The 25,032-nt window shown below is 38.5% G+C and overlaps 1 protein-coding gene across 7 annotated transcripts; it reads right to left on the bottom strand.

Annotated features, from left to right (window-relative positions):
• Window positions 1–277: 277 nt before the first annotated feature.
• Window positions 278–23,308, bottom strand: LHX9 (LIM homeobox 9). 7 transcript variants are annotated; one of them, XM_074308687.1, is made up of 8 exons: window positions 22,896–23,305; window positions 22,499–22,622; window positions 22,048–22,121; window positions 16,056–16,174; window positions 13,661–13,863; window positions 12,238–12,593; window positions 5,425–5,627; window positions 278–1,126 (listed from the first exon to the last, which is right to left on the bottom strand). In XM_074308687.1, exons 3-8 carry the CDS (start codon window positions 22,073–22,075, stop codon window positions 1,070–1,072), a joined length of 966 nt encoding a protein of 321 aa, XP_074164788.1. In that variant the 5' UTR covers window positions 22,076–22,121; window positions 22,499–22,622; window positions 22,896–23,305; the 3' UTR covers window positions 278–1,069. The 7 variants fall into 7 exon arrangements, with proteins under 7 accessions (XP_074164788.1, XP_074164789.1, XP_074164787.1 ...); XM_074308682.1 differs by lacking the exon at window positions 278–1,126 and adding an exon at window positions 1,135–4,149 and having other exon boundaries at window positions 22,896–23,308; XM_074308688.1 differs by lacking the exon at window positions 22,048–22,121 and having other exon boundaries at window positions 22,896–23,304.
• Window positions 23,309–25,032: the final 1,724 nt, after the last annotated feature.

The raw sequence follows: 25,032 nt of genomic DNA, 5'->3' as shown, positions 1-25,032 counted from the left end.
ATATATTTTTATATGTGAATAAATTTGTTCATTGCATAGTGAGCATGTAAACTTATCAAGAATCCATAAATTTTATCCTAATATTCTAAAAAAAAAAAAAGTTGCTGACAATTTTACACATGCTACTCTTTTTCAGAGATTTGTTTTTCTTACTGTTGTTTGGGTTTTCTCTGTATTTTTTTAGTACATGTTTCAATTGTATACAAGAAATTAAAGTAAGTCATGAAACACTAAAATCTAAGGAAATTGTTTTTACACTAAACTACAATGATGCCTGTTGTTTTGGTTATTTGGTGTGTTGTTTTTTTTTTTTTTTTCTTGTAGGCATAACAAATTAGAAGTTTACCAGCCTGCCTTTTAAGACAGTGTCCAAAATATTCTAAATTAATTTCAACAGCTAGATTAGGTGTGTTTACATAAAGTTAACTATGTTTGCATCAAATAAAATGTTTATTCATGAAAGCTATTTATTATACAAGAAACATCAAAGAGAAGTCATCATACAGAAATGTACACTATAGGTGACAAATGTAAAAGTGCATGCAGATTTTTCGGCTTTTAAAAAAGAAATCATAAACAATAATACTAAAATTACTTAGTTTTGATCCCTATGCTCTTAAACGAGTGATAGCTTTTCTTTGAATTTACAAAAATGCCATTTAACAGATATGACTAGTACACATTAGCAAGCAGGTGGAATGAATGTATTTGGATTTTATTTTACAAGTATTTGTGCTTGACAAATGTGTTGTTGCTATATTTTTAGTTTTTTAAAGGAATAATTGTCTTCCAACATGGGTAGGGTATATTACTGCCAGGTTGCTCTGGTTTGTACACAGCTTATCTAACTTTTGTTTTAAACCACACAATTTTGTAAGCCTTCATTTGTGTTAGATGCCATAAAGAACATAAATTTTGTTAACATTCAGGAAATGACATTTAGGTCTCTCTCTCTCTCTCTTATTTTTTTTGGCTCAATAGATTTTTTAATGTATGATTATCATAACCTAATGTCTTTGTCTTCACTGCAGTGGATTTCCGATCAAACTTTTCCCCTTCTTTTAATACTTTAGGGAATTTTCAAACGTCGGGATGTTTGGCTGTAATGCCCCAAGATTTGTTCTCCCTGAAAGAAATCATAGTGACAATTTATTAAACTACAGAGCAACCTGGCTTGTAGGGGGTCTGCAATTTCTATTGGGGTTTACCATTATTCATTTGTGTTAAATATACCTAGCACTGAATCTTTATAATATTTAGATGGTTTTTCATGCAATTACGTTAGCCACTATTTATCTTCATTTTTAGAATCTGAAACTGGGACTATTGTATGAAATCAGTGGGGCTTTTTTATTATCCAAAAATGATTTTAAAAGGAATCTGGAATTACATTGCATCCTCAGTGGCACACACAGTGAATAAGAACCAGGGATTGAAAAGCTAGAGACTAATTGTCAAATATTCATAAAATTTGTATTACCCTTTTAACATGATTCAGTCATAAATATTGGAAAGGAGGGAAACACACCAATTCAGGGAGACCTTAAATAAAACTGATGGGAAATAAAACTCTTTAGATTCAAAATGGTTTATTCACACAAATTTAATAGGATATATCACAATTGTTTGGTCCATAAATATTTAGGGGAAATAGTTTCTATACAATGTATTTCTCAATAAACAAAGAAACATGGACAATTTTGCTAGACCACTTACTGTACTATAAACACGAAGCTCAATATATAAGATTATTGAATTTATCAACTATATTTGAAAGAGTGCACAACTGCTTTCTATGACATGTTTGTCCCCTCTAACAGGATACACCATAAAAAGAGTTTCAGAAATAAGAGGTAAAACAGTACAAAACTAGTGAGGTGTCAAAAGGGCTTAAAACAGTTAATTTAACAAACAACACATATATCCTGATTTTTCACAAACTTACTTCCAAGTTATATCATAAGGCACATATTAGAACTGAGTTATGATTAGTCTACTTAATAAAGTAGATCTATAGTACCATATATTGTTCTGTCAAAGAACAAAATTTATATGTATCAATATTTTTACCTGTAAAAGTGTATTAATAAGATCTCAGCCTTACCAAGGTTGTTTGGTCTGGTTAGTGGTAAATGCCCATAATGTAATAGAAATAGGAAAAGTCAAGATTTAAGCTCCATATAAGATGATAACCATACTTGCTAAATATATAATGGCAATCACACCTTTCTTCTGTTACAGTGTTAACATCTCTTCCATCATCTTTTTTTATTTTTAAAAATAAGCTACTTTCTGTGCTAATTTTCTAAAAACCCTGAGCAAAAGTTACAATAATGCACTTTAATGTGGGCAGTGAACTGTCAATATGTAACCACACATTTATACAGCCAAAAGGACACCTTTAAATATATTAAATAGCCACCCTGACCACCAAAAGAGATTTATGGGGCCGAAAAAGTGGAGAATATGTGCAAAGTTATTCTTAACAATCCACTAAAGCAAGACATATATCTTGACTTTTTCTGAAAAAATTCACAATCTAATTGGTATTTAACTACAACAGAAGCATACAGATGAACATTCACCACTGCCCAGACCATTAAGATTTTTAGTTTAAATTAAAAAAGAAAAAAAATTCTATTGTAAACTAGGAAATTATTTCAGATCAGCATCCACAAGGCTTCTGAGTTTATCTGTTTCAGAACAGTTAGCTACAAATGCCAAATTTCAGAAAACCTTTTTTCAAAAACATATCTTCTTATACAAAAGTAAAATAAAGCAGAACAAACAAAAATTTAATGTTGATGGAAACAATATCAATGTGCTGAAGTTTTAAAAGGTGGTTTTTGTTTTTGTTTTTGTTTTTTGTTGTTTTGTTTTTTTGTATGTGTGATGCCAGGAGCAATTGTATGGAAAATCTGAAGTAAATCAGAGTAGCAATGAATCAAATTAACTAAACCACTTTTCTAAACATCTTAATGAATTATATTTTGCTTATTTCCATTTTCCCTGAAAAAAAAAGGAAAGTGTGTAGCGAATTACCTCAAAAACCATATACTTTTCAGTCGTTGGAGACAAAAAGTATAGAACTTTAAAATTCTAGGTGGAATTTTATGGTAGGGAATGGGTAGGGTAATATCTAGAATCTTTAATGAAATAATAAAAGAATCATTTTTGTTATTGTTGAATTATATATGCCCATGGAAGGAAAATCCAACTTCCTAAATAGATTTCCCCAATTAATCACAAATCATCTTGGAATTGGATGAGTTGGACGAGACTTCAACCATTGAACATTTACACTTTTCTAAATCATTTTGGATGCTTTTGTTTAATCATATTTTTCATTTGAACTTTTTGGTCCATGTGAGAAATCATAATCATCTAAATTTTCTTTTAAGTTGCAAAAATAAAAATTAATGTGAAGACTGCAAAATTCCAGAATCACATGTATCTTTGCCATTCAGAAAACTCCATTTGATGACAAATTATCTGATTCTTTTTTAGCCTGGTTATTAAACTGGGAATTGGATTCTTTGCCCATGAAAATAAAGCTCATTTTTTCCCGAGATTCTGGAAATAAGTAATATACAATTTTAAGAGGCACTTATTAGAATGAGTCAAAAACTTCCCTTACCTACTGAAAGACCTAATGACTTTTTTAAATCCAAATACAGTTTGTAGACAAAGTGTGTTCATTTTAAACGAGAGACATGACTGTAAACTCATTGGCCAAGTGGCTGCAGATGCTACACACCAAGCTGTTGTTTTTTCCCCAAAATATCTTGTGGGTTAAAAAAAAAAAAAGTCTTGTAAATAATAAAAATAATAATAATAATTAGAATAATAATAATAAAAAAGAAGAGGAAGAATTAAAAAAAAAATCCAATGTTAGAAAAGGTTCGTTAAGGTAGTTTGTGAGGGGCTTCCGGATTCGTGGCTGTCCAAGTTAGAGGTCACGGATGTCACTACAGTGATAGTGGGATTGGTCAGGTCTGTTAAAGTGGTCGCAGTGCCGGGTGGAGAGAGAGCGCCGCTGTCTGCTGAGGGCGGTGCCGGGAGCGATGTGCCATCAGCTTTATCAACACCCCCATTCTCCTGCCGCAAAAGATTCCTTCTGAATTTGGCTCGTGCGTTTTGGAACCAAACCTGCAAACCAATCCCAATTGATTTCTTTACCGATGTTTGTTTTTGCTGGTTGTTTTTATTTTATTTTATTTTTTGATGTATGGTTTTTCCTTTAAAAAAATGTTTTGTTTTGTTTTGTCCTTTTTTTAAGAAGCTTTTTTTCCTCTTTTTCACTTATTTATTTTTTCAATAAACTTAATATTAATGCTCTCTGCACATAACCCCCCAGTATGTCAACTGGAGATGAAGTTAAGAAATCATTCAAATTAAGCATAGGAATAGGGAGAGTGGGAGAGTACACTATGCCCTTAACTACTAGTCATTAAGAGGCCTGATCTGAGTCTTTTGAAAGTAGGGAAGAATCATAATCATTGAAAATATCTAAAGGTGAACAGCAACATGGACGGCAGTTAGTACTAACAGAGTCTCTGATTGCTGAGATCACCTCCACTTAGACCTTTCACAGATTGCAAAACCTTTCTGTCCCATGGCCTCAGACGAACCCTGGTCAGCCAGGCTGCAAATGCATGCTACTGGTGATGAGGCAGCCTAGGCAAGAAAAAAAGTGTCTGTCTCAGCACCTCCCATCACCCACTGCTGGAAAAAAGAATTCACAGTGGGACTATAATATCTTCCCACATGAAGAACCATACATTAAGGGAAAGGGGCATATGGCAGAGTTAATTCTTTGGAGTGTTTTTTTTTTCTTTCCACTGTTACTCGTTAGAAAAATTTACTAGTTAGAAACTGACAAAAAAAACTTGACAGAAAAAAAAAATCATACCCTACGTCTTTGGGACGTGGCAAAGGGGGACCACCTGAATTTTGAAGACTGTACTGTATCAATCCAAATTTCCTGCCCTGTGACAAGAACTGCCAAGCTTTTGCTGAACTAAGTATTGCAATGACAATTCTCCAGAAGCCAATATTCTAAATCTAAAGCCTCATAAAATACTTCTGTCTTTGGTTTCTAACAATCACAGTGTCATTGCTGTGTTAATTACATGCTTCCTATATGAAAAACAATATGGTAAACCCTGTATTCTCTATGGGACCCATCTCTATAAAACAAGAAAGAATTTGACTTCATTTTTTTTAAGTTTCCTGGGCCTCTCTTTGGGTAGCCTGCCATGTTCCCCCTCAAATGCTCAGCACACCCACTTGGGATATAACTAAATCAAACTAATGAGAAACAGTACCGACAATATCCATATCAATCTAAGATGGGAAGATAACTACTTTTATTGACAGGGGGGAAGGGAAATTTTGACCCAGCCAGTGGTGGTGACTTCTTACCTGCAGAACTCTTTTGGTCAGGCCCGTTTTCTGGGCAAGCTGCTTGAGGTCCTTGGCGTCCGGGTTATGGTTGATAGCAAAGTAGGATTTCATGGTCCGGAGCTGGTGGTGTTTGAAGGAGGTACGCATGCGCTTGGTCTTCTGGGACGGGGGATAAGGCTGCTGGTCTCTGTCCAAATGATCCGCCTCATTTTCATTACAACCTGGTGAAATGACAACGGAAAAACCACTGAATTAAGAAAAGAAGGTGGAGCAGGGGGGACTAGCTTGTTTGTTTGCCTCAAAGTAATTGTTTGAAAAGGGAATGGAAAGTAATAGATGAAATGAGACTGAAAGAAGCACTTTATTGGCAGAGTATATTTTATTTTATTTTTTTCTTTTCTAAAAAGAAAGAACCAACTTCAAAGAATCAGAATCTGGTCTGTATTAGAACTTGACAATTCCATTTGGCAAATTATGAGATAGTTTTCTTCTCTTAGATGAGAGTGATTATCTTATTGTGCTTCTAGGTTCAGATTCTGACTGATGAATATTACTTTTTTGACCTTAATCCAGTCACTTAACCTTCCTCATTTGTAAAATGAGAGAGTAAAACTGTATGGTTTGATTGCTGTATGATTTATATCAAATTGCTTACCCTCTCCAAGAGAGAGGAAATGGAATGAGGCTTAACATTAAAAATTGTTTTTATATAGTTCCTGGGAAAAAAATAAAATCACATTTAATTCTTTTCTTTTTTTTAACTCTATGGCATCTGAAGATCCTGTCAGCTTTAGATGTATGAACCAATAAGAAAATATAGGACAAATTGAAGGACAAGTTAAAGCCTGATCAGCTTCTTCTTTCTTTTTTAAGCTTAGAGTCCTTCTCAATCCACAGAAAAATAGCAAATAATAGAAGAGACTAAATTTATTTCACCTCTTTCATGTCAGATTTGAAAAACAGTAAATAGAAATTTGTAAATTTTTGATGTGGTTATAATTAGACTATTTTTGAGACAATGTGGACTTCTAGGTATAAATAGCTAAATTGGGACTTTAATTATACAGAGAAGAGGTGTTCCCTTCTTCACTGGAGTTACTTTAGTAAGCATTTCTGAGGGAGTATAATACTATTCTTACTTCTCTTTATTTGAATTTATGCCTGAAGCATCCCCCTAGCTTGCATTTCAGAGGGGTCAGGTAGCAGACTCAGATCTACTTCCTTTATATGATAAATATGGGTAGACCTAAAAAGTGTGCCTTTAGCTGGCCTTGGAGAGTATTTCCTTTTCACCATTGGATGTACACCAAATATCTCTTTAGCACTGGAGATGCTTTAAAGAAGAGGAAGAAAAAGATTCTTGAAACCAACATAAAATTCATTATCTCGAAGATATAAAGCTACATGACTTTAATAACCCGAGATGGTCATTCATATGGAGAGTATGACTAATAAAAATAAATGCATCACTACATCTAATGCCATAGCTAACTTCAGAACAATAACTATAAGGGACAGTTTTTTAAAATCCCTAGCTCATCTTCAAATGTACACCTATCTTCTTTGTTCAGATCTAATAAAATTTCACTTTTTAAAAAATGAATCAGTGAGTTTTAAAATTAGCTTCATTATGGGAATGAGAAAAAAACCCACAATTACCATCAATTAATATTAGCCCTTCATTACTGATCATTTAAATGTTGTCTACATGTTACCTTATAGTCAGATTTATTGTCTTGGAGAAACCCACAAGAAAAAAAATTAGAAAGGTTGTATTTGATCATAATGAAAAAGATAATGAAATGAAAAATATTAAATATACTGAAAATTAACAAGTAAGCAGCTAATTCTAAATAGTTCTAGCTATTTACAAAATGTTTCCTTTCTTAATGCAAGATACTTGACAGGTCAAGTCCCAGCTTAAAAAAAACACCTTTTACAGAAAACCTTTCCTGGTCCCCTTATTTTTCATACCTTCCCTCTGTTGATTATGTCAATTTATCTTGTATATCTAATTTACTCTCTACTTAGATCATTTGTACAAAGTTGCTTGCAGGTTATTTCATCCATTAGACTATCTGCTTGACAGCACTATCTTTTCCTTTCTTTGCTTCAGAGCTTTTCATGATACCTGGCACATAGAAGACATTTAATAAATGTGTTTTAACTGACCAACTGAGTCAGATTAGCTTTATTTTAAAAAAATAAATAAATTTGATATAGAGTTGGTCATGTGTAGACATTTAAACATTGTACTCAGATACCTTAAACCTTGTCAGAAATTAGATTTTTCCTTGAGATAATGGACAATTTTCTTCTAATTTTAGAGTTTACTTTATTCAGATGTAGCCAATGATGTTTTATTGCAAGTTTATATAGTATAACATTTTCACATCATCAGAATGGTTAAATTGGCATCCAGAAACCAACTGTAAACCTATACTTAGCCCTGTAAAAACAATTTATGCTTCAGCATTTGAGTACAGAACTACCCACCAATATCAAAATGACCAGAGAAGTATAACTCATGTTTCAGAGTTTTCTCTGAAGAAAATTTATATGCCTAGCAGAGGTGGGTAATAAAACAAATGGTAAATTTTCTTGGATGACATGTTGGATAAGAAACACACTTGGAATAGAAATTTAATTTGATTTTTAGATACATACTCAATTTTGCATACCTTACTTTTTTATTTCTTAGGAAATATGTTGATAGAGTTGCTCTTAGATGAGGATATTATATATACATATATATATATACATGCATGCATATATACATACACATAATTCCATAATCACTGTGCTTTAAATCACATTTCCACAAGAAAAAAATATATATATGATTGTTTTAAAAGTTTTTTATTGCTGTACTTTTGTAAACTTTTTTCTGATGAATAGTATGAGATATATTTTAGTATACTAAACAAACTATGTAGTCACTCATACATAAATGCTAGCTAGTGAATCAAATCATTGTTGAGTTATTTTTTTTATTAGAATCATTGACTTTGTATTCATATCAAAATACTATTATACAATTTAATATAAGAAGAACTAATATGATTGTTTTGAGCTAAGTTTACATTTATGCAAGGAGAATAATTTCATGCTATTAATATTAGCATTATTTCTTAATTTAGTTGTCTTATTACAATTTTTACTGTTGGGACTGAACCTTTGGTTTCGTTCAAGGGGAAAACTCCTAGTGTCAAAATTCCCTCCCCCAATGAAAATCTGCAACTAGTCTGTAATTTATATCTTACAGGATTGCCTGTGACACTAAGAGACTAAATAACTTGGCAAGGTGGCACAGCTAGTCTATTCCACAGATAGCATTTGAACCTAGAGTCTCCCTGGATTTAGTACCAGTCCTCTCTCAACTCCCTCATGCTTCCTCTGTTTATAGCAAATATATTAGGTGAACATTTATAGTTAATTGTGTCTTCCTTAGTTTACTATATAAGTTACAATTTTTCATTTTGAATTATGAAACTTATAACTTAAAAACAACATAAACGAGTAAGAAAAACTAAATAATTGTTATTTTACTTAAGAAAATGTTAAGGTTCTAAGTTTGTTGCTATTTTTAAATGGACAAGTTAAACCAGGTTGTGAGAAACATCCCCCTCTAAAGATACCACTAGGGGTCACTGCCACATTCATTTAATATTTGAAATAAGTGGAGAAGTTTGAAAGGTTAAGAAAAAAATGTAAAGGACTTGGGAAGGGCACTGCTGGGTAGTTTAATGATAGATTGCTAAAATAATTTCTATCTTCTTCTAAAGCAAAATAATGTTTTTCCAGACTCTGAACCTCATACTACTTTCCTCACTTTTGAAAAGTCCTCAGAATCAAACCTTGGATTTCCTTCCCCAAAGTAGCTGCTTAGTTCATTCCTAATTGTGGAAGTGGGTATAAATACGGATGTGCTTTGGAATGCACCTAAAATATTTCAAATACTAAATGACCTATATAAATGGCTTCGAATTTTGAAAAATGCATTTATATGTTACTTCTAATAAACAGTTGATCCATATATAAATATATATATATGTATATAAGAATATATGTATATATACAGGCAATTGCACTTCACTGTATTCATATGTACTACTAAGTATCAAGGTATGCATGTTTATTTCTATATGTACATATATTCTTTACACATGTGTAGAACATATCCATGTGTAAATTATACTTGTTTTCTACTAATAATGCTCCACTTTATGTATAAATATTCTGCATATTAGAAAAGATGCCAGCCAATAAAAATCCAACGAAGACTAGAAATTTAATGAGGTAAAACTGTTAGACCATTTTATTTCCTGCTTAAGGAAATGCTTAACATGTTTTTAATTCTCTAGGGTTTCTTTTGCTCGTTTTAATGCCAGACACTGGCATTAGATTCGTAAACACTATTTTTAAAATGGTTTTGTGGCTCCCGATACTTATTCAAAGTACCACTTAAACCAGTTACTGAATTTTTGACATCACTGAACATTTCTTGACCCTTTTGTTTAACTTTCTTTCTAGAAAAGAAAATCTTCTTCATCAGCAGGAGCCCCAAAGTAGTGCGAGGTCCTTTTCAATAGAATATCATTAGAAAATCTAGATCGAGGAATACAATAAAAATTGTATTCTTAACACATACAATTTTAGAACTAAATAAAAAACTTTTTTTTTTTTTTTTTTTTTTTTTTTTTTTTTTGGTCTTTCATGAAGATGATAGCACCACTGATTGCCGTCACTCGGGTTTTTGGGTGTTTTTTTTGTTTTTTGTTTTTTTTTTTTTTTTTGAGGAGATCCTTGCCTAAACTGAAAACCAAATAACTGAATGACTCTTGTGAGTTTATTGGTTTGTTGGTCGCTTGGTTGGTTTTAAAAGGAACTTTTCATTGAGTTCTCCAGTTTTTCAGAGCACTCACGCTGACCACACCCTACAGTCCCCTTGGAAGGGTGGTTTGAGAATACAAAATCAGAATCAGGGAGCGAATCAAACAGAATTAATTAGGTTAAATAAACAAATGCAAAACTCTATTTGTAATTTGGCTAGGAATCCCCACTCTCTGGGCTTTCTATATAGACTGCAGGGAAGCTCTAGCTAGAAGGGATTCTTCAGTCTTTTTTTTTTTTTTTTTTTTTTTTCTTTTCTCTTTTCCTAGAGACCAATTAGGGCCCCGGTGAGTGGCGAGGGATTCCGATGTCATCTTCCATTAATAAAGAACAATTAGTGCCCTGATTGCCCCGGCTCCGAAGGCCACGCATCAGAGGAGATGAAATAACCGCACTCGGTAATGCGGCCCTAGACCAAAAGCCCCTTAACGAGCCACTACAGGGGCAGGGGCACGGAAGGGCGGCCGCTCGGCTGGGGGTTGGCAAAACGAGGAACGGTATCCTGCTGCCCTCGGCGGAGAAGGATTAAGCAGGTCCCGGGGCAAGCTGGAGGATTCGGTCTTTTCCTTTTCTCTCCCTCCCCACTCCCATACCCCCAGATCTATTCAAAACTGCCCCAGCTTGGAAAAAAAAAAAACAAAAAAACAAAAAAACAAAAAAACAAAAAAACGAAGGACTAGTCTTTGAGAAACTCTCACCAACTCTGGACTTTCTGGGCCCCGGGGAGTGCAATGTGTCCAAAAGGGTGGCGTGTCATATTGTCTCCCCACTCCAGACTTCTTAGGGGTCCCGATGCCCACATCCGAGAAATATGTGGCAAGAGTTAAGGACCGTTGCTAAAAAGCGCACCGACCTTTTCACTGAATTTGAGGAACTTGGGGTAAGGGCCTTCTTACTCTTATTCTTTAGGATTGAGAGCCGGAAAGGGGCGGGAGCAGGAGGGATATAAAGGTTAAGGCGAACCAAGGGATCCCTTAGTAGCTTTAAAATGGGACTTGGGCTTTTTGAGACCTTCCTCAACAGTGCTTTTTGTGACTTAAAGGAGGAAAGCTCAGACCTGCTCTGCTTTCACCTCCAGCCACCCTGCTAATAGGAATTAGCTAATAGGCTTAGATAGGAGTGGGGGAGGGGGGGTTGAAAGCAACCAATCTTCCCTGCCACCCCGAGTTTAAGAGAGACCCAGACAGATAGGCAGACAAGTTAAGAAAAAGAGGAAAATTGTTGCCCTCAGAGAATAATAGAATTTTCCCGCCTCTAACTAGAGAGGCTCTCGCTTCACTTTTGGAAAGAAGGATAAATCTCAGCGCTCAACTCCTGGAAATCCTGCCCAGCAGCTAAACCAGGGTCTCTTTCCAACCGGATTCTGCAAGGCCTACGTGACATTAATTTGTCAGTCATTCAGAGTGTGTTCGAACTGGTCGTTTAGCACATGTAACAAATCTTTCTCCGACGAGATACCCAGCCAAAATCTGATTATTACAGCAAATTTGGGTTTACTGCAACCAAGGGCCACTTATCATCAGTTTGGGGCTAGCTAGTGATCTCAAACTCTGCTTTTTCAGAGTTAAGGATGAAATTAAAACTTCTTTTATCAGTGTCTAGAAAACCCTCCACTAGAACTTGTGCCTGGCAACCTACAAACTGCCCCGGTCTTTCCTCCAACTGAAGATCCTGAAAGTAAATGGGCCACCATAGGTACCGGGCATGGGGATTGTATCTGTTTCCCTGCAATGGAAGTTGTAGTTGGTCTGTGTGCCCCTCTCTAGATAAGAATTTTGGGGGAGAAGGGGGAGGGAGGAGACAAGGTGGAAATGAGGAAAGCTGATTTAAGAAAAATCAGTCCTAACCTAGTGACGTTCACAGAGAGGAAGGAAACCCGAGGTTTTTCCTCAGGATGCAAATTAAGCAAGGGGTAAATTATCGATGTCCTAGGCCCACCTGAGTTGTAATTGACGATGTCCACTCCGAGGGCAGGGCTTTTTCTTTTTCTGGGCCTCCCTTTCTGGACAGTGCCAGTGCCGTTGAAGTAAGGCAGTGCCAACCCGCCGCTTTTAGCCGCTAACTCAGTGTAGCTAAGCTGCGGGGGGTATTCTCCTTGTAAAAGGGTCTCAAAATGGGCCCGACAGTAAACCAGGTTGTCCTTCATGCCAAAGTGATCGCCGGTGGTCAGAGTCTTGTTGCAGGTAGTGCAGGTGAAGCAGCTCAGGTGATAGACAGACTCCCTGGCTCTCATAACCATCTCGGAAGCCGAAATCCCAAGGTGGCAGCGGGCACATCTCTGCACGGAGAACCTTCTGAAAAGAAACATCAGAATGGGAGCATGAACTTAGAACAGGCAGAACCACGTTCCCCCCTGGGATGGGGGGGAGGGGAATAAAAGACTGGGAGTGGGGGGAAGGCAGCTGGGGCTGGTCTGCAGCTGTCTGACACCTTCCCAAAGGGCCCAAGGCAGCTTCTTAAGAGTTCAGGGACAAGTAAAATAAAAGAGTTTATTTTATGTGTTTGAAACAAAGGACGAGTACTTTGCAATTTTCCTTTCCTTTTAAAATTGACTAGAAATGCATGTGTATATTTTACAAATATATATATATGTATGTATGTATAAACATATGCACACAGGTGTATTTGTGAATACACTCATTTTTAATGAAGATCTATTCTTTTCCTTTCTTAGCTCTGCCTAAGATTTGAGTATGATCCCCTAGACATATTTATATCTAGCCCTGTCCCAAAATAAGCAAAATAAAAACCGGGAAAAGTCCATTTTAAAAAGCACTTTCGATTTCTTTCCAACTATTGGGGCAAGTAGAAAAATTCAGTGATCTTTCTATACAGAATTTCACTCTTGGATGATTTAAAATGTGCCCCTTAGCACCCTTTCTATTTTATGTTACGGGGTCCTCCCCAAGTCCTACAATATAGCAATCACCATGAATATTAAATTCGGTTAATAAATGTAAACCTTTCCTTCTTCGCAGGAAACGGAAAATAGGAGGAAAGAGGGAGAAAAACTCTCAAGTCTTCCTATCATAAAAATCCTGCTCTTAAACTTTACATAGTTATTTTCAGGCCCCCTAATTTCCTAGAACAAATACAAGTCTTTTAAGAATTCTCTAGATCTAACAACTGAGATCTGAAATAATTATGCTTCTAAATGCTTATGTTTTCTATGATGATAAAGACATAAATGCTTGATATCTATAGAACCAACTTCAGTGTCACCTAAGGGCAAGCTTTTTGCTTCAAATTACATCAACATATACACAGGTTGTGCATGGGACATCTCTTTTTATTTTAACTTTGTTTATGCAAAATCGGGGTGTCTGAAGACCTGGGTAGAAAAATTTTTCTGAATGAATACCTGTAGTAATCCTCCTTGCAGTAAATGCTGCCATCCTTGGCAAAACAGGTGAGCTCTGACTCCAAAGCCAGTTTACATTCACAGCACTTAAGACACCTCAGGTGCCATTGTTTGTCAACGGCCAGCAGGTAATATCTATCAGAGATCTTCCCTCCACAACCAGCACACAAAGCAGGCTTTTCCGGGCTCATAGGGGGCATGCTCTGAAAATAAAATAAAATAAAATAAAATAAAATAAGAAAGAAATAAACCAACAACACCCACAAAAGAGATGGGTTAAGAAAGAAACAGGAAAGGTAAGCATTGCACTGGAAGGTTAGAGTCTTGACAAGATGGATCAAAACTGGTCAATTGAAGCAAAGAGAATTTTCCAGAACCCAATACTTCCCTGAGGTTGTTCAGAATACTGCGGCATAAAAGAGAAAGCAGCGTCTAATTTGGTAAACATGGAACTTTAGTGTTTGTTTCATTCAACACCATTCCCTCCATCTGTCTTTTTGTCTGTATCCTGGACTGCAAAATATATGAAACTATGGAAACCTACTCCCTCACAACAGGCTACCAGTCGAAAGGCCGACAGAGGGAAAGTACTGGGAGTTTATTAACAGCAGTCTGGAGGAAACTGCAGAATTAGCCTAATTGAAACCTAAAGTGTCCTTTTTGGAATGGCCAAAAAGAAACCAGGGAGATTTGTTAACTATACTCCTGGTATACAAAGAGTTAGATCAAGGCAAAGACTTGCTTTTATTGTTAGGTTACATTTTCAGTAGTATCACAACTATATTTCTAAATCTTAGTAGACACAGGACCAACCAAATCAGAAGAAAAATCTTATGTTGCTCCTTTGTCTGTGCTTTCAGTTTAACAGACAATAAATTTCTACAAAATTTGACAGATCCTGAGTGTCATAACTTTGCAAGGTAGGCTATAAGGTTTCTATCTGATAAGTTAATAGATTACATCTATTATACTCGAAGTATCCCAAATGAACTAGTGCAGTTTCAAGCTATACTAAGACTTTGGGGACACCCAGTATACAAACATACATTTATATAATGTTCATTGTTCACATGTAAATACATGCAGATACATTTTACAATGAAATTCGTGGTCTAGCATCAGTTCCGCTTCTTGTGTTCTGTTGTACCTGGCCAAGGGGATGGCAGTCATGGATTGGGCAGAATCCCATCATTAACAGACTCAAGTTCGACCAGAAGTTCAGGTTTTGTGTTTAAAAAAAAAAAAACACGGAGAAATGCCAAAGCCATCTGTTAGATATTTTTCTCAACAGGAGAGAAATGTTTTGTTCTACCACTGACGCCCCTCCTTTCACTGAATTGCAAAAGCTAAAGAGAGTCTTCATGTTCACAATGTCGTAGGATGTGCCCAGACGTTAAAATTACACACAAAAGTCCTTTTAGCAGAACAAAACCAAACAAGCAAACAACAAAAAAAAAAAAAAAATCGCTAACGTGTTTTTTGGTTCATTGTTGGTTTTTTTTGGCCACTACTTTGTTTTATAATTTCCTATCTGTAGGAGATATGCAAGTAGGAGAAAAATATATCTATCTCCCTTTCCTGAAATCATTTCCGGAGTGTCCTGGCTATTTCCCCCCATTTTAAGTTGTAAACGTTTTCGGCATGGAAAGGTGTCTAAAATAAAAAAATAAATGGATCTCTCTTGTTTTGATTTTGTTAAAAATCTTAACGAGGCTTACTTTCATAACTGATATCTCCCGGATTCTTCACCTGCCTCCAATAAGGAGGCTCGAGGTGAAAAGCCGAGATACCTTGAAATGCCTCTCGTGCAGTGAATTCAGGATGAAGTAGCGAGGACATGGAGACCACGGACTTCGCTTCCTTCTGTTCATTCCCCCACTCCTTCAAGTGGCTTGTGTAACCCTCGAGGGAAAGCCACGGAGAATTCTTCCTCGTTAAAGGACTGAAAGGGTTGGAACAGCCTCAGAACCCAATCTGTCTGGAAGCTCTTGGTCGGTTTCTTAAAAGTCTGCTTAGGAACAACCGGGAAGTTTAGAACCAGTTTGCCCGGAGTTTCCATAGAGAATAGGGACTTCATCCACGCTAGTTCTTAAAAGCCAGACACTGCTCCAAGGTTATCGCTCCATCCCAAATCTCGGGCAGAGAGACCCGTTATTTCTCGCACATTTTAAGTAGGCAAAACAGTCTGAAAACCCAAGAGCCTACGGCAGAGTAGTCATCCCTCTCGACCCCCAACACACACACACACACACACACACACACACACACACACACACACACACGCTACTCGCTTTATAACTTCAATGAGGAGAGAGGTGGAAGTTGTGGGACATCTTTTCAGTCAAGTAAAATTGGGAAAGAAGTGTGCCCGGGCAAAGTGCCGCGGGTTTCTTACCGCTTCTCTGCCATTCATCTGCCCTCCTTTGGCCAGGCGGGACTCCGTCTTAGATCTCCTCTCCATCTCTTCCATGATCCCTTGGATATGGCCCCCGGAGATTCCGTGGAAAAGCATGGCTGGGGGACGGAAAGGACAAGTATTTTCTTCGGCTCGGCACCCCACTATTTCCATATACAGACACCCCAGAGTCTCAGATCATCCAAAAGGAAAAAAAAAGTCTACACCGTAGACAGTCACTGAGTGGGGGTAGTGGACTAGGGGAGAAGAAGACGGAGAAAGAAAGAATAGAGGAGAGAGAAATTGCAAAGCCAACTTCTTGAAGAAAAAAAAAAAACACCAATAGCTTCTGGAGAAGATGTGCGGAAAACAAACAAACAAGGGGGTGGGAAAAGAAGGAGAAGAAGGCGAATCTTACTGCTCTGGAGAGATCGGATTACTAATAGGAAACAACTGGAACGGGGGGAGAAAAAAAATCTGGTGGAGACAGAAAATAGTTTTGAACACAAAGAAAGAAAAAGAAATGCTATTTTCAGCCGTCCCTGGATGCTTTAAAGTTCCCAGTGCCTGTAGGTTGGATTTGGGACTGCTGCTTTCCGGAGCTGTGTCCAATTTGTTAAGAGACTAAAGCCAGCCCATTTTTGATAATTTAGTAGGAGGAGTTCTCTCCCTTGAGCTGCCACTGATTTTTATTCAGACAACAAAGACCTGTCATACTCCTCTCAACCCCCTAGTGATCGGCCAGCAGTGACAAACATTACAATGGGGGGAGGAGGGAGGCAAGAAAAAGGGGAGGGGGACATTTTATGCAAGCCCCCTCCCCGTCTCCGCGTACACACACATCCCCTCCCCTACACACACAAGCATACACACCCCCTCCCGGATGGATTCGCGCGCACGCACACACACATACACCCACCCTGGCGCACACGCTTACACACACACGCCTTCCCCTCCAGATACACACTCCCAACGGTTCCCAGCGGTCATGTTTTAAAGGCAAAAGGCAATGCTCATTGTCTTAGTCTGGGCTCAGGAAATGCAAAGCGAGTTCTAGGTCAAGACTAGAGCCTGGCCAAGAGAAGAGACCAACTATCTTACTTAATTGCACAAACTTTGTCGGACGCGGTAGTTTGGGGCTCTGATCTTAAATCTTTCTGGTCTGCACCAATTACCGAAAACAGACACCTAGCTCAGTAAATTAAAGGTGTAGTTTCCTTTTTTTTCTCCTTTCCCATCAAAGAAGTATATCCAATGAAGAGTTTTCTTTCCTCGCTTTCTCCAAGGTTTGAAAAGTGTTATTTGAGGAGTTGATTAAAGAAGTTGACTTTTGTTTCTGTTGGCCAAATGTTTTAATCCTCAGATAAAGGAGTGTGTGTTTGTGTTTGTGTGTGTGTGTGTGTGTGCTTTTGCATATGCAAATCTAATGTGTAGTTTCAGGATTTTATTCCCAACTCCAAGTGAATGGCAGTTTTAAAGACAATTCCTCGTAACTTTTAAATTTGGTTCGAAACTTGCCAATAAGGACCACAAATTCCTGTCAGTCACGGGTCCTGTTTACCCAACAGGTAAGAAGTCAAATCAATTATAGGGTCGACCACTACAGACTTTGCACATTCTCTCGTAGACTTCAGGGGTGAGGTTTCAAAAGTAGGCAAACAGAGGGGAAAGGAAAGGAAGGCGGGACAAGGCACTCGAGCTAAGAATGACAAGAGATTAAATTGTTCGCGTAACCGAAAGCCCTTTAACAATTTCCTCCAGCCTTTAAAAGTACTTGACCACATCAGGGTGTTATAGGTGATCATTCAATACTACCACCTAGCCCAAGTCCATGGAAATCTGGTGGGCTTCCCAAGATAGAAAGCTAGACAAGAGATTAGTAAGTCCAGGCTAAAGATAACGATTCATCAATTCCTCCTCTCGTTTCCTTCCTATTTTCCTTCCTTCCCCATGCCCTGCTTTTTTTTTTTTTTTTTTTTTTTTTTTTTTTTTTTTTTTTTTCCACAGAGCTCTCTCTTTCCGTGCCTTTCACTGAAACAGCTGCCGGCTGTTTCCTGACACCTCAATCCCTCCAGAAGGATCTTCCTGGAGGCAGAGCTGCTCCCCTAGTCCGTAGGGATTTCTCCACTAAACCCAACCCAGTCGTGAAAAAAACACCAGGCGGGGCCCCGTTTCCTTTCCCCTGCATCACAATCACTTCTCCTGAGGGGTTGCTGGAGTCACCTCTTCCATGAAACCCAAGATGCATTCGGCTTTCTCCCAGCTCTTTCTCTGAGAGTCAAAAATTAATGTTATTTGCAGATCGGCTGTTGTTACATTCCTCCGCGTGCCAGAATGCAGCTCATAAAACACCATTTCACACAAAAATGAAGTCAACCAAGTGAAATAAGCCGAAGATTCGCCCCCCCCCCCTTTCTGTTGGCACACTAGACCCTGGACAGCAGGGCTGCTATTTACTGTAAGTAATGTAATTAGCCCTTTTGGATGAAAATCAATGTGCTTTAAGCACACACGCGCACAACAAAACTCCAAGGGCTTCTCCGAGTGAAGTTTGGGAGAGACAGTTGCCTTTTCACCAAAGGTCCTTTCACATAGAAGGAAGGAAGTTTTCCGTTAAAGGAGTTAATATCTAAGACTTTTGAAAAGGAAAAGGAGGTTTCTCCTTAGAAGGAAAGAAAACTTGTCAATTAGCACAAATCGTCACTGGAAATTTAATCCGGGTACATGTTTTGCAGTTTTCTTGATGATCTCCCTCCCCACTCCCAGAAAAAAGAAAGTTTGAAACTATAAAGTGTGTATGTTTCATACAACAACATCAACACAATATCATTCTGGGCCTCAGTTTCCTCACCTATAAAATGAGGTTGTGGAGTAAAAAATGGCCCTTCCACTTTATGATGCTTCCAAGATTTTCATTTCAAAATTTGGAATTTCGTAGGATGGGGTTGTGAGATGCTTGGTGGAGAGAAGACAAGAATTTAAAATTATAAAAAGTGCCCCCTGTCTCTAAACTGGCAAAGCATGATCTAACTCTCTTGGGGGTGAGACCTTAGTTCTGAGTGTTTTTTCATATTAAAATTCAGGTTACAATCCTCTCTCCCATCATCTCTGCTCCTGCTCCCTTTGCTTCCTTCAATGTCTCATATAGAGGACTCTGCCTTCTCAAGTCCAGGAGGCCCCGAGAAACTCGAGCTTTGCTTATACGTTTAGTTCCTATTCTGTTTGGTCTTGGGTTCTTGTCTTTGTTAGTTTCACTCTAAATCGCTCTCAGCACAATCCCGGCCTTGCCCAGTGCCTCCTGATTCATATAAAGAGGAAGTCCTTAGGACGCTCCCCGTGGAGCAAGAAACCGTTCAGAAAGCGGAGTTTTAGAAGTCCATGAGTCTTGCATTGTGCCCTTAGGCGTCCCGACTTCCATACAGGAAAAGCTAATTTCATTTGGAAACTAGAGGGGGCTAAGAACAATTCAACTCACCTTCCTTTCCGACGTAGGAAGAGGAGTGGTCTCAAATCCCTGGGCAATCAGGACTCAAATAAAAAATAATTTTAAAAAAGAATAAAAATTAAAGGACCTTTTTAATATTTTTTATGACTCCACTGACTCTGTACTTCCTCACTCTTTAATTTGAAAGTAACCTCTTCCAGCCACAGGAATTTGTTACTAACCGAAGAAAGCATCCAATAGTCTACCTACTCTATCCCATTTTGTGTCAACTCCAGAATAAATTGCCTGGAAGTGCTTATAAAAGTTGAAATATTTGCTCTTCCCTTTTCTTGCCCCTGCACCCTACACCCCCATTCTTTAAGCTAATAGTCTCCGCCTTCTTTAATGCAACCTGCAGGTGCAGGGAGGCAGTTTACTCCATCCATGGGCTTTGAGAAAAGGTGCTTAGCGTCCTTCCCTATCTTAACTCAGTGACAGTTTTAGAAATAATTGGACAGATCGCACAAGTCAACTCAGAAGCGACTAAATCCCTTAAATTGGGCACACTTAATTAATTATAGGCTCCTTTCTTTCTGCTCCACTAGTCATTCTTATGCTACTGTTGCCAATGCTGCTGTTGGCTCTGAGAAGACCAGCGTTTCCTTAAGTTAGGGATTATAAACATTGGAAAGATCCAAAATAGAAAGTCTAGGCTTGCTTGAGCAATATTCAGATGAGTCTTCTAGAATTCTCCAAGAGAACCTTAGAACACCAAGGTAAAGTTGTCATCCTAGGATGTCCTTACCTTGTATCGGTGGCAAAACAAAATGTTTGATTAGGAAAGAAAATCACTCTTGACAAACACAAATCAAATGACTGCAAGCAAATCAGCTGATTTGTCAATCAACATGTTTGTTGGATAAAATCTAAAGCTAGAGCCCCTTTCCCTGAGGCAATAAACAAAATTTCACAAACCCAAATTACTACTTAAATTCCGCCGTTAGATTTTCCCTTCACCTAATTTTTTTTTCTACTACAAGGATGGGAATTGTGAAATTTTATAGAGCCATCTAAAGTAGTCAAATGTTTTGTGAGCCATTCAAAGCATCGCAGGTCAAAGCCCCCCCCCCCCTACCTTTTTTTTCCCCTAACCAAAATCTAGCTCTCTTTTCTAGCTCAACAAACAAACATTTATTAACTGCCTACTATGTGTCAAGCATTGTGCTAAATGCTGGCAGATGATAAAAACCTCATAGTCTTCAATGACCACTAATCTGGAAACAACTTGGGACCTTTGGCAACGCCCTAAGAACCAAGGTGAATCTTTGTTGGGTGAAGTTTCTTAACGGTGACTGGTATCCCTACAGGTCATGGAATACTGAACAACAAATGTCCCAATTGAAGAGGGATGATTGAACATGATCCTCAGCAACTCTGTAACAGAAATTTTTTAGGGTGGGAAGTTCAGGATAGAGTGAAAGGAGGATGAGAAGTGAGAGGTGAGAATACACTACGCCTTTGTCATAAATAGTCAGTCTCCCACCGGGGGGGCCAAGCCACAGTTCAGTCTTAAGTCTAAGGCAACTTCACGACCAACTTCCCTCAGAACTCAGAAGCATTGTTTCTTGAGCTGGAAAGGTCAGCACCTCTCCCCTCTGCAACACACACCCATCTCCCCCATCAAATCTTTTACTGTTTGGGGAGGAATTTTCATTTCTTCTAAACCCCTTCTCTCCTAAAGCCCCTTAAGTTCTCTAGTATAGGGTAGATGCTGATGATAGAAAAAAATACTTTCAAAAACTAAAACTCTTTTACTAGAGAGTCTCCTCATATTCATATCAAATCACATCTCAAATCACCAATGATGTGAATATAAAGTATTGGTTCTCATAAGGGATAAGGGAAAAATAAGAATTTGCCTTGCTACTTTACTGGATAAAAACATATCAAACTGATAATATTTCTTAAAATTTTAGATGAATCACCATATTACTTAAATTGAGCTTGTAGTCAAGGTATAGTCAGTGCCGGAAACTGTCTCTTGTTTCCTATAGGTTTTTCATCAGGTAATGTCATTTCTCACCGGCTCGCTCTGCCTCTTTCATTCCAGGGACTATATGCTCATTCGTATAGGGATAAAATTCTCCCTTAACAATAGATTAAGATATCTATCCTGTCGATCCAGTTCCTTCGACTGTGCCCTGCACCGAGAACTATACCCTGGAGAAGTGCGAAGACATTGACAGGAAAGGGAAGAAAGGATACACAAGGACACGAGAGGAAAACTAAATGGGGGGGAAGAGAGGGAATCCCATTCTGTATATCCATAACTCTGTTTCTTTCTCATTGTAAAGTTACTGAGTATTTAAAAATAAAAAAATTAATACATGCAGATTTATCCCCCCCACACACACACTAGCACGCAGGAGAGCAGAAACACACGGACAAAATCACAAACTCATGACATAGACACAAATATACAGCTATAAGAGCAATCGCGGGATTGGGAGGCAGGGTGGGGAAGGAAGAACATAAAGAAAAAGAGAAAGGGTGTCGTGTATAACTGACCTGCCTCTAGAGTGGTGCCGTTCAGCATCCTTAAGGCTTAATTTTATCTCAACTTTAATGGTACTTGCCCGCCACTGTAATTAAAAGCAGCGCGTTAGATTCCCATTCAGATCAGATCACAGTGTTTCCTAAGCAGCACGGTCTTTGGTTAAACAAGGTTAGAGACTAACGCTAGTAATCACAGTCACAACCTCTAGCTGCAGTCAACCGCAAACTCAGGTGAAGGATGCAGCTCCCTAGCAAATGAGGCTTTTCCCCTTTAGGATCTAGAAAGGCTCAGTCTTCTGAAGCTGAAGGGAGGCGGGGAAAAGACACTAGACGTTTGCCTGAGATTACACTAGGGGAATCGGCCATCCTGTGTTGTTAAAAGGGGAATGACACACAACCGCATTTACCCGCAGTTACAGGAAAAGCAGGAAATAAAAAAAAAAAAATCCTGGCGTAATCTTACCTTGAGTACTCAGGTGTTCCCCCCAAAACTGAATCCTTAGTAAGGGAAAAAACCCAGAGAGACGGCGACTATAAACCTGCCAGTAATAAATGGGTGTTGTTCCTCGTTTCTCGCCAAGGTATCTCTGTTAAATCAAAATAAACAAAACTGCTGGGTAGGAAGACAAATTCTCTCTCTCTCTCTCTCTCTCTCTCTCTCTCTCTCTCTCTCTCTCTCTCTCTCTCTCTCTCTCTCTCTCTCTCTCTCTCTCTCTCTCTCTCTCTCTCTCTCTCTCTCCTCTTCCTCCCTTTTCCTCTGTCTGTCTCTATGTCTGTCCTCTACGTGTCTCTCTGTCTCTCCTCCCTCTTTTCTCTTTCCCATTGCAACTTCGAACATGGAATTGATGTGCAGCTCTCACCTCTGACCTCCTCTGCCAGGCTTTTCCACCTGTCTTTTATTTTCTGTTTGTTGCTAAATCGTGACTGAGGGGGAGAAAAGGAGAAAAAGGAGGAAGAAAGGAAAAAAAAGGGAAAGGGGGGAAAGGAAATAAAAAGGAGGGGGGAAAGCAAAGAGCCCACTGTAGATGGAGATGTTAGCTTCCCTTGTTCAGTTTTTTCAACCCGTCAGTAATCAAGTAAAGTGTTAATGGGAGAGTCTGCTGTAAATGAAACTAATAAAGAGCATCTTTAGCAAATTGCAGAATGCTATATCTGGAGTCTTTCTGAGCAACCTGTATCTCCAGGCCAAGAGCTCGGATTTTCTTTCTTGGACCCTGTCTTAAGATGCTCCCAGCAACAACTTCTCACATAGTAAGTACATGGAAGAAGATGAATGGGAGATAGCATCTATAGGTAGTCTGACCATTGCTAAATAAGTCTTCCTCTTTCTCCTCCTTCCCTTACCGAACTCCCCATTTCTCCCCTCCCTTCTCTGTCTCCCATCCCATCTCCCACATTCTAGGTTTCTTTAAAAGAATTCCCATCTGAATTGATCTGATACGATCTGATCTCCTGATGTATCCGAAGGGAGCGGAAGCCCACAACCCTCGTGTGATTTTGGCATTGTCTCGCTAGAAAGTCAGAGGCAGGGTAATCAGCAAAGTGAATCCAATTTAACCCATTAGGATAAAATCGGATGCCAGGATGAATGGAAATCATCCTTGCAAAAGCTATAGTCCAGTGACAAGCGGCCAACTAACTGAACAATAGGCACCCACCCTCTGGTGGAGAATTTGCTTGGTTGGTTGATTTTACCTGATTTCAGGTTCCTAACAGAGGCTCTGCCTGGTTTGGGGCAGACCTAAGCAAAGTCCACCAGGAAATTGAAGGGATAACTAGAAAAAGATGTCCCTTTCACCCGTTATTTACAGAATTTTTTTTCCCCCTCGAAGAAAGGGGCGGGGATTTCGGAGAGAATTATTGGGAGGATCATCATATTTGTGGTTGTTGTAGGGGCAGAGAGATTGGCTGCCTTCTTTAATGTTTTTCCATGTGACAGTGCCAGCCACCCCCACTCTTTTCTCTTCCTCCTTACCCAGCCAAACAATGAAGCTCTTTAGCATATCTAACCAACCTCTTTTATTCCAAATGACAAACTGTGTTAATGAGCTTCAGAACGTTGGCTGAAATAGACAGTTTCCATCCAGAGGGGCCTTTCAGATTAAATTTTCTTTGGTACCTCCTACAGGAACGGACCTTCTGAAATCAACCAAGGCTAAAAAAATCAACCAAAGACAGGACATTATCTCTGGGAAAGGTTCAGCAACATCTTTTGGGGAGGAGAATCAGAAAGCCAGCTGATTCTTGATTCTCTCCTTTACTTCCAGCATTTAGAACTGGAGCTGTCACTCAACCTTGGGTCAGGGTGAATTGAACCGCCTGTTTCTAGCCAAGCAGCTAGATTTAACAGAAAATCCCATTGGCTTACCTTTCTTCCTCTCCATCCCTTTTTCTTTCTCTTCTCTCCTTACATAAAGTTCTTTGATCTGTTATCCTCCCCATCCCATTTGGATCCCAATCAGGAGTTAAGGAGAGGGAAATCTTCGAAGTGCCCAAGGTTCTTACATTTGGCCGATTCAAACATCTTGAATGAAGATAGCAAGGTGAATGACATTAGAACTCAAAGGGTATTATATTTAGGAGAAGCCTCTTTACCTTTGTTCATCTCCACCTAGCGTATTTAAGCCTGGGTGCACTGGGAGAGAACAGAGCCATAAATGGTGAGGGTCTCCAGTTCTAAAGTAAGCACTAGAAACCTCGGCCAGCCAGTTTCTAGGAAAACACTGACATACTACTCAATGTGGCCAATATGGAACCGCATAGAGCAAATTAGTAATCCTCCTCTTGTGTATAGTCCATTAATAATATTCAATCAGTCTTTACCTCTATGCTATGATTGGACTCAAAGATGGTGCCAATGGGTTTCACTTAATTATCCCAGAACCAGGACAGATTGTGAAGATTTTAAAGAGTTTTTATCCCTACTACTTAAAAACTCTTTCCCAGGAGTTTAAGTTTGCCTGCCAAGGACAATTTCTAAATAGAGCACAGGGTCTA

Source organism: Sminthopsis crassicaudata, chromosome 4 (genome assembly GCF_048593235.1).
Source record: "Sminthopsis crassicaudata isolate SCR6 chromosome 4, ASM4859323v1, whole genome shotgun sequence".
Taxonomy (NCBI): domain Eukaryota; kingdom Metazoa; phylum Chordata; class Mammalia; order Dasyuromorphia; family Dasyuridae; genus Sminthopsis; species Sminthopsis crassicaudata.
The sequence above is the reverse complement of the archived record's forward strand: the minus strand, read 5'-3'. Positions and strand labels throughout refer to the sequence as shown.

Coding starts and splice junctions, on each gene's coding strand:
- LHX9 (XM_074308681.1), bottom strand. CDS start 16,229: ATGGAAATAGTGGGGTGCCGAGCCGAAGAAAATACTTGTCCTTTCCGT. Junction 13,864..16,055: donor AGATGAATGGCAGAGAAGCG/GTAAGAAACCCG, acceptor TTTTATTTTCAG/AGCATGCCCCCTATGAGCCC. Junction 12,594..13,660: donor TGCAAGGAGGATTACTACAG/GTATTCATTCAG, acceptor GTTTCTTTTCAG/AAGGTTCTCCGTGCAGAGAT.